Source organism: Notolepis coatsorum, assembly GCF_963971535.1.
Source record: "Notolepis coatsorum genome assembly, chromosome: 11".
In the NCBI taxonomy this organism is placed as follows: domain Eukaryota; kingdom Metazoa; phylum Chordata; class Actinopteri; order Aulopiformes; family Paralepididae; genus Notolepis; species Notolepis coatsorum.
This window is the reverse complement of record NC_140175.1, coordinates 112,234,174-112,244,173: the sequence shown is the minus strand read 5'-3', so window position 1 is coordinate 112,244,173 and position 10,000 is coordinate 112,234,174. Positions and strand designations below refer to the sequence as shown.

Genomic DNA, 10,000 nt, shown 5'->3' with positions numbered 1-10,000 from the left:
GAGTCGGCGCGACGTCCGGAGCGAGAGTTCTCCTCCGCTCCAATCCACTCCAGGCCGCTCACAGTGGTTTAACACTGTTGATGTAATATATACATGCAGTACAATGCCAAAGCAACAGATGGCGATGTACAAACATGAAGGCCATTTTCAACCAATGAGAAGGGTTCAGGCTTCGTCACTGTAGAGACGCCCACCATAGATATCTATGACGCCCACACTCACTCCTGTTAAAAAAAGTATCGACGCCATTGTTGTTGACGTTAGCTTACATGCTAACGTTAATGGCAGCGACCATAGCATTGTGGCTCGGCTAGCCTATCATCGCTTAATAGAACTAGTGAATGGATAAACAACGTTATTTAACATTGCAGAATGGCTACAATTACAATGCGGCTCAATACAAACAATTGTTAAGGGGCCCAGGGGGTGTAGACTGTTGTAGTTTGAGCTCATTTACACCATGCTCCAAAAAAGAAAAAGAAAAACTGCCGAGCGATCTGGCGCGGGGAGCGGGGAGCGCTCGATTCAAGGTGAGTGGGGAGCGAGCGGAGATCGACTTGGGAGCGGGGTCAACATGAGCGATTAGCGGAGCGGACCAAGCTTTAAAGAGCGAAGAGCGGATTTCTCGGCCGCACCGATCCGCTCACGTGGCCTGGTAGGGATCAATAAGCTTAGCTTCCCTCTACTCCTTTTTGGACATGTCTGCTAACCAAACACATTACTCTTGAACTTTTGTTTATAATTCCTTGTTTTTTTCTTTTTCTAATGTTTTTCTTTTAATGTTTTTTTTAATTCGTTGCTATGATTGTTTGGTTCGACTGAACAAGATATCGTGAGTTGTTTGGAGAAATATGGAGAATAACATGTCCAAAAAGAAACTTTTTCATTCATTCATTCATTCATTCATTCAAGAGTGGGCTCACTTGGTGTAGCGTGTGCATCTGGTGAACAGGTCGACGAGACAGACGAAGATGTAGGTTTCTGGAACACAATATAATATAGTACAGTACAGCATAGCATAGTATAGTACAGTACATTCTAGTATAGTACAGTATGATTAACGTTGATTGGTCCAGGTGATTGATTGATTGAAAACTTTATTAACAGATTGCAGAATGGGTACAATACAGTACGGCTCAATACACACAATTGTTAAGGGGATGCAGACCAGAGAAAGACTTTTGTCTTGTTTACATCAGGGTCCCCCATTTTCAATTCATAATGAATTGTAAGTAAGGGTGCAATTAGCACCGTGCAATCCATTCTTTGTGGATCCCGCCCTAAGTGTTTTCTACCTCTCTCTACCGTTCCCACATATACACTGATTACAAGATTACTAGCAACTTGTGTAGGTCACCTATACATCACACAATGCATCACTCTTAAAGGAGCAGGCAACACACTAATCTTACAACAGTGATACATACAGTTGAAGGCAGGTTTTTTCTTTTTTTCAAGCTCTGATCGCTGACTTTATCGTATTAGGTTCGAGTTTGAACCTCTTTGATTGTCGTTGTTATTGTGACGTTGCACCAGGAAGGCGACACACGAGTTGTAACGTGACAGACACGTAAGCAACATGAATGGATGCAGATATAAGAATGAGTCAATACATTAATCTTATTGAACCTCGGGTTAAGCCTCGTCAATATAACACCATTCACTCTCAGTTTGGTTGGATTGTGGGTGATAGGCTGTGGTTAGCCTGTGAACAGTTACAATCGCTGCCACAACTGACTCGAACACGTCGCTGACAAATTGGACAAATTGGTGCCTGAACCAGTTGCGGAGCTAGGGGGTGGCTACCTGGGCTCAAGCCCCGGATGTATTCTGAAAAGCCCCGAATCTATTTTAAAAAAAATTAAAAAAATTAAAATAATTTTTTTTTTTTTTTCTTTTTTACAATTCATCATTGTTACATGAAAATATGTTTGCACCAGATTTAGCAGAAGCTAATTTCCATCTGTGGTCTATCCAGCTGCTAACTGTATTTGAGTGAGTTAAGTCTTGGTGTTATGGTAGACTCAGACCTAAGCTTTAAATCACAATCAACAAGTTGACAAAAACTTAATTCTTCCACCTTAGAAACATAGCTAAAGTACGGCCATTTATAAATCAAAAGGACGCTGAAAACCAGATCCATGCCTTTATCTCAAGCCAACTCGACTACTGTAATGCACTCCTTACCGGCCTCCTGATTAAATACGATGATAACTATTTTATTGCAATGCACTATTGCATTATTTTATTCTATTTTACTAACTATTTTATTGCACTGCACTATTTTACTTTGTATCAGTGAATCATAGACGCCTGGCCATAAGAGCATTCGGAGCATCTCTGCTCTCCCACTATTGAACTTGGGGGAGCAAAGGTATGCTCTTGCTCCACCACTTTTTGATTATATGAAAAATATGATATATCCCCCCCCAATATATAAATCTAACCATAACTATGTTATGGTTAACTGAGTTTTATAGTGAAAAGAGCAGCTTTATTGGTCAAGATTGAAGGCTCTATATTGCAGGAAATTGCACGTACAGGTTCATTAAATTAAAAAAAAATCTGTCGTGGAGGGGGTCGTGCCTGAGCCCCTCCAAACCACCCATTGCCTACCAAAAAAAAAAATATATATATATATATATAAATTAAAAAAGAAAAAAAAAAAAAAGGGGGGGGGCCCATCTGGGCTAAGCCCCGGATCTCCTACAATCCTAAATCCGCCCCTGGCCTGAACCCTGTCAGTGTTTTGCCGTGTCCTGTCGGGCAAGAAGTGTTCCAGGGCCCAAATCACACCAAGGCACTCCTTCTCTGATGTGGAGTCACCTTAAATAAACCCATAGGACAGACGAAGGCGGTCTTGGGGAAAGATTCAGGGATGTAGGTGACATGAGGATGATGTTGGAGGAGAGATGTACTTCCACTGAGCTAGAAAGTCCAGCAACCAGGGGTGTAAAGTACTTGAGTAATTGTACTTTGTTACAATACTTAAGCACTGTTTTTGGGGATTTGTACTTTACTCAAGTACTATTAGGTTTGTATACTTGTACTTTTACAGTACAATTACAATTACAGAAAAACTCCTTACATTTAAAATGCAGACCTACAAAGTACAAAGTACAAATCTCGCAGGTCCAACCATTTTAATTAGTATATTTATTTCTCTGGCCGAACTAACGTTAACGTTATTAATCCTGCGGCCGCTCTTTATTTAAAAACAGCCAATCAAATCCCCATCGATGGAAAATGAACCCGCCCAAATTACCCATGCTGATTGGTCCTTGTGCAAGACTAGAAAGCTGGGATCTTTGATTAAACACCTGCTATCAGAAGAATAGACAGTCAGAAAAAGAGTTTGGTACTTAAGTACATTTCAAAGTAGACATTTTTTTTACTTTTACTCAAGTGTGTTTTTAGGCAGATACTCTGACTTTTACTTGAGTATAATTTCTGGGTACTTTTCACACCCCTGCCAGCAACTCATCCACCCGGGGAAAAGGGTACGAATCCTTGACTGTGGCCTTATTCTCTTTTCTGTAGTCCACGCAGAAATGCATTTCAGTGCTTTCAGGACTCGGTCTGTCCCACAAGGACAACAGGAGACTCCCACAGCCCACTAGCAGCCCAACGACATGAACAACTGCTGGTCCCAGCGGTCAGATCTGGAGCCAGACCGGGCCAGACATGTTTTGAAACAACTAGCTCGGTGGGGTTTAAAGTCCATGGGTTCACCCTATCTTCTGATACTCCACAATCCACTGGGGTTGAGGGGTGCACTGCTGAAATATTGGCTCCAAAATCTATAACTGCTTCCAGCGGGTGTCATCGACCATAACCTGAGTTTTGATTAGATCAGGTTAGAGCCTCTAGTATTACTGTTCAGTAGAGCCTCTAGTATTACTGTTCAGTAGAGCCTCTAGTATTACTGTTCAGTAGAGTCTCTAGTATTACTGTTCAGTAGAGCCTCTAGTATTACTGTTCAGTAGAGCCTCTAGTATTATTACTGTTCAGTAGAGCCTCTAGTATTACTGTTCAGTAGAGCCTCTAGTATTATTACTGTTCAGTAGAGCCTCTAGTATTACTGTTCAGTAGAGCCTCTAGTATTACTGTTCAGTAGAGCCTCTAGTATTACTGTTCAGTAGAGCCTCTAGTATTACTGTTCAGTAGAGTCTAGTATTACTGTTCAGTAGAGCCTCTAGTATTACTGTTCAGTAGAGCCTCTAGTATTACTGTTCAGTAGAGCCTCTAGTATTACTGTTCAGTAGAGCCTCTAGTATTACTGTTCAGTAGAGCCTCTAGTATTACTGTTCAGTAGAGTCTCTAGTATTACTGTTCAGTAGAGCCTCTAGTATTACTGTTCAGTAGAGCCTCTAGTATTACTGTTCAGTAGAGCCTCTAGTATTACTGTTCAGTAGAGCCTCTAGTATTACTGTTCAGTAGAGCCTCTAGTATTACTGTTCAGTAGAGTCTCTAGTATTACTGTTCAGTAGAGCCTCTAGTATTACTGTTCAGTAGAGTCTCTAGTATTACTGTTCAGGTTAGAGCCTCTAGTATTATTACTGTTCAGTAGAGCCTCTAGTATTACTGTTCAGTAGAGCCTCTAGTATTACTGTTCAGTAGAGCCTCTAGTATTACTGTTCAGTAGAGCCTCTAGTATTACTGTTCAGTAGAGCCTCTAGTATTACTGTTCAGTAGAGTCTCTAGTATTACTGTTCAGGAGAGCCTCTAGTATTACTGTTCAGGAGAGCCTCTAGTATTACTGTTCAGTAGAGCCTCTAGTATTACTGTTCAGTAGAGCCTCTAGTATTACTGTTCAGTAGAGCCTCTAGTATTACTGTTCAGTAGAGCCTCTAGTATTACTGTTCAGTAGAGCCTCTAGTATTACTGTTCAGTAGAGCCTCTAGTATTACTGTTCAGTAGAGCCTCTAGTATTACTGTTCAGTAGAGCCTCTAGTATTACTGTTCAGTAGAGCCTCTAGTATTACTGTTCAGTAGAGCCTCTAGTATTACTGTTCAGTAGAGCCTCTAGTATTACTGTTCAGTAGAGCCTCTAGTATTACTGTTCAGTAGAGCCTCTAGTATTACTGTTCAGTAGAGTCTCTAGTATTACTGTTCAGTAGAGCCTCTAGTATTACTGTTCAGTAGAGCCTCTAGTATTACTGTTCAGTAGAGTCTCTAGTATTACTGTTCAGTAGAGCCTCTAGTATTACTGTTCAGTAGAGCCTCTAGTATTACTGTTCAGTAGAGTCTCTGATATTACTGTTCAGTAGAGCCTCTAGTATTACTGTTCAGTAGAGCCTCTAGTATTACTGTTCAGTAGAGCCTCTAGTATTACTGTTCAGTAGAGTCTCTAGTATTACTGTTCAGTAGAGTCTCTAGTATTACTGTTCAGTAGAGCCTCTAGTATTACTGTTCAGTAGAGCCTCTAGTATTACTGTTCAGTAGAGTCTCTAGTATTACTGTTCAGTAGAGCCTCTAGTATTACTGTTCAGTAGAGCCTCTAGTATTACTGTTCAGTAGAGCCTCTAGTATTACTGTTCAGTAGAGTCTCTAGTATTACTGTTCAGTAGAGCCTCTAGTATTACTGTTCAGTAGAGCCTCTAGTATTACTGTTCAGTAGAGCCTCTAGTATTACTGTTCAGTAGAGCCTCTAGTATTACTGTTCAGTAGAGCCTCTAGTATTACTGTTCAGTAGAGCCTCTAGTATTACTGTTCAGTAGAGCCTCTAGTATTACTGTTCAGTAGAGCCTCTAGTATTACTGTTCAGGTTAGAGCCTCTAGTATTACTGTTCAGTAGAGCCTCTAGTATTACTGTTCAGTAGAGCCTCTAGTATTATTACTGTTCAGTAGAGCCTCTAGTATTACTGTTCAGCAGAGCCTCTAGTATTACTGTTCAGTAGAGCCTCTAGTATTACTGTTCAGTAGAGCCTCTAGTATTACTGTTCAGTAGAGTCTCTAGTATTACTGTTCAGTAGAGCCTCTAGTATTACTGTTCAGTAGAGCCTCTAGTATTACTGTTCAGCAGAGCCTCTAGTATTACTGTTCAGCAGAGCCTCTAGTATTACTGTTCAGTAGAGCCTCTAGTATTACTGTTCAGTAGAGTCTCTAGTATTACTGTTCAGTAGAGCCTCTAGTATTACTGTTCAGTAGAGCCTCTAGTATTACTGTTCAGTAGAGCCTCTAGTATTACTGTTCAGTAGAGCCTCTAGTATTACTGTTCAGTAGAGCCTCTAGTATTACTGTTCAGTAGAGTCTCTAGTATTACTGTTCAGTAGAGCCTCTAGTATTACTGTTCAGTAGAGCCTCTAGTATTACTGTTCAGTAGAGCCTCTAGTATTACGGTTCAGTAGAGCCTCTAGTATTACTGTTCAGTAGAGCCTCTAGTATTACTGTTCAGTAGAGCCTCTAGTATTACTGTTCAGTAGAGCCTCTAGTATTACTGTTCAGTAGAGTCTCTAGTATTACTGTTCAGTAGAGCCTCTAGTATTACTGTTCAGTAGAGCCTCTAGTATTCCTGTTCAGTAGAGCCTCTAGTATTACTGTTCAGTAGAGCCTCTAGTATTACTGTTCAGTAGAGCCTCTAGTATTACTGTTCAGTAGAGCCTCTAGTATTACTGTTCAGTAGAGCCTCTAGTATTACTGTTCAGTAGAGTCTCTAGTATTACTGTTCAGTAGAGCCTCTAGTATTACTGTTCAGTAGAGCCTCTAGTATTACTGTTCAGCAGAGCCTCTAGTATTACTGTTCAGTAGAGCCTCTAGTATTACTGTTCAGTAGAGCCTCTAGTATTACTGTTCAGTAGAGCCTCTAGTATTACTGTTCAGTAGAGCCTCTAGTATTACTGTTCAGTAGAGTCTCTAGTATTACTGTTCAGTAGAGCCTCTAGTATTACTGTTCAGTAGAGCCTCTAGTATTACTGTTCAGTAGAGCCTCTAGTATTACTGTTCAGTAGAGCCTCTAGTATTACTGTTCAGTAGAGCCTCTAGTATTACTGTTCAGTAGAGCCTCTAGTATTACTGTTCAGTAGAGCCTCTAGTATTACTGTTCAGTAGAGCCTCTAGTATTACTGTTCAGGTTAGAGCCTCTAGTATTACTGTTCAGTAGAGCCTCTAGTATTACTGTTCAGTAGAGCCTCTAGTATTATTACTGTTCAGTAGAGCCTCTAGTATTACTGTTCAGCAGAGCCTCTAGTATTACTGTTCAGTAGAGCCTCTAGTATTACTGTTCAGTAGAGCCTCTAGTATTACTGTTCAGTAGAGTCTCTAGTATTACTGTTCAGTAGAGCCTCTAGTATTACTGTTCAGTAGAGCCTCTAGTATTACTGTTCAGCAGAGCCTCTAGTATTACTGTTCAGCAGAGCCTCTAGTATTACTGTTCAGTAGAGCCTCTAGTATTACTGTTCAGTAGAGTCTCTAGTATTACTGTTCAGTAGAGCCTCTAGTATTACTGTTCAGTAGAGCCTCTGGTATTACTGTTCAGTAGAGCCTCTAGTATTACTGTTCAGTAGAGCCTCTAGTATTACTGTTCAGTAGAGCCTCTAGTATTACTGTTCAGTAGAGCCTCTAGTATTACTGTTCAGTAGAGCCTCTAGTATTACTGTTCAGTAGAGCCTCTAGTATTACTGTTCAGGTTAGAGCCTCTAGTATTACTGTTCAGTAGAGCCTCTAGTATTACTGTTCAGTAGAGCCTCTAGTATTACTGTTCAGTAGAGCCTCTAGTATTACTGTTCAGTAGAGCCTCTAGTATTACTGTTCAGTAGAGCCTCTAGTATTACTGTTCAGTAGAGTCTCTAGTATTACTGTTCAGGTTAGAGCCTCTAGTATTACTGTTCAGTAGAGCCTCTAGTATTACTGTTCAGTAGAGCCTCTAGTATTACTGTTCAGTAGAGTCTCTAGTATTACTGTTCAGTAGTCTCTAGTGTTACTGTTCAATAGAGCCTCTAGTATTACTGTTCAGTAGAGCCTCTAGTATTACTGTTCAGTAGAGCCTCTAGTATTACTGTTCAGTAGAGCCTCTAGTATTACTGTTCAGTAGAGCCTCTAGTATTACTGTTCAGTAGAGCCTCTAGTATTACTGTTCAGTAGAGCCTCTAGTATTACTGTTCAGTAGAGTCTCTAGTATTACTGTTCAGTAGAGCCTCTAGTATTACTGTTCAGTAGAGCCTCTAGTATTACTGTTCAGTAGAGTCTCTAGTATTACTGTTCAGTAGAGTCTCTAGTATTACTGTTCAGTAGAGCCTCTAGTATTACTGTTCAGTAGAGCCTCTAGTATTACTGTTCAGTAGAGCCTCTAGTATTACTGTTCAGTAGAGCCTCTAGTATTACTGTTCAGTAGAGTCTCTAGTATTACTGTTCAGTAGAGCCTCTAGTATTACTGTTCAGTAGAGCCTCTAGTATTACTGTTCAGTAGAGCCTCTAGTATTACTGTTCAGTAGAGCCTCTAGTATTACTGTTCAGTAGAGCCTCTAGTATTACTGTTCAGTAGAGCCTCTAGTATTACTGTTCAGTAGAGCCTCTAGTATTACTGTTCAGTAGAGTCTCTAGTATTACTGTTCAGTAGAGCCTCTAGTATTACTGTTCAGTAGAGTCTCTAGTATTACTGTTCAGTAGAGTCTCTGATATTACTGTTCAGTAGAGCCTCTAGTATTACTGTTCAGTAGAGCCTCTAGTATCACTGTTCAGTAGAGCCTCTAGTATTACTGTTCAGTAGAGTCTCTAGTATTACTGTTCAGTAGAGTCTCTAGTATTACTGTTCAGTAGAGCCTCTAGTATTACTGTTCAGTAGAGCCTCTAGTATTACTGTTCAGTAGAGCCTCTAGTATTACTGTTCAGTAGAGCCTCTAGTATTACTGTTCAGTAGAGCCTCTAGTATTACTGTTCAGTAGAGCCTCTAGTATTACTGTTCAGTAGAGCCTCTAGTATTACTGTTCAGTAGAGCCTCTAGTATTACTGTTCAGTAGAGCCTCTAGTATTACTGTTCAGTAGAGCCTCTAGTATTACTGTTCAGTAGAGCCTCTAGTATTACTGTTCAGTAGAGCCTCTAGTATTACTGTTCAGTAGAGCCTCTAGTATTACTGTTCAGTAGAGCCTCTAGTATTACTGTTCAGTAGAGCCTCTAGTATTACTGTTCAGTAGAGTCTCTAGTATTACTGTTCAGTAGAGCCTCTAGTATTACTGTTCAGTAGTCTCTAGTATTACTGTTCAGCAGAGCCTCTAGTATTACTGTTCAGTAGAGCCTCTAGTATTATTACTGTTCAGTAGAGCCTCTAGTATTACTGTTCAGTAGAGCCTCTAGTATTACTGTTCAGTAGAGCCTGTAGTATTACTGTTCAGTAGAGCCTCTAGTATTACTGTTCAGTAGAGCCTCTAGTATTACTGTTCAGTAGAGCCTGTAGTATTACTGTTCAGTAGAGTCTCTAGTATTACTGTTCAGTAGAGCCTCTAGTATTACTGTTCAGTAGAGTCTCTAGTATTACTGTTCAGTAGAGCCTCTAGTATTACTGTTCAGGTTAGAGCCTCTAGTATTACTGTTCAGTAGAACCTCTAATATTACTGTTCAGTAGAGCCTCTAGTATTACTGTTCAGTAGAGCCTCTAGTATTACTGTTCAGTAGAGCCTCTAGTATTACTGTTCAGTAGAGCCTCTAGTATTACTGTTCAGTAGAGCCTCTAGTATTACTGTTCAGTAGAGCCTCTAGTATTACTGTTCAGTAGAGCCTCTAGTATTACTGTTCAGTAGAGCCTCTAGTATTACTGTTCAGTAGAGTCTCTAGTATTACTGTTCAGTAGAGCCTCTAGTATTACTGTTCAGTAGAGCCTCTAGTATTACTGTTCAGTAGAGCCTCTAGTATTCCTGTTCAGTAGAGCCTCTAGTATTACTGTTCAGTAGAGCCTCTAGTATTACTGTTCAGTAGAGCCTCTAGTATTACTGTTCAGTAGAGCCTCTAGTATTACTGTTCAGTAGAGCCTCTAGTATTACTGTTCAGTAGAGCCTCTAGTATTAC

The 10,000-nt window shown here is 40.3% G+C and overlaps 1 protein-coding gene across 1 annotated transcript in view; it reads right to left on the bottom strand.

Annotated features, from left to right (window-relative positions):
- Positions 1-10,000, bottom strand: part of LOC311237246 (cytosolic purine 5'-nucleotidase-like) — a 68,878-nt gene that overhangs the window by 42,745 nt on the left and 16,133 nt on the right. Inside the window, exon 6 of the mRNA XM_084325053.1 lies at positions 924-981. Coding sequence (XP_084181179.1) covers positions 924-981 — 58 coding nt within the window. The remainder of the gene's footprint in view (positions 1-923; positions 982-10,000) is intronic.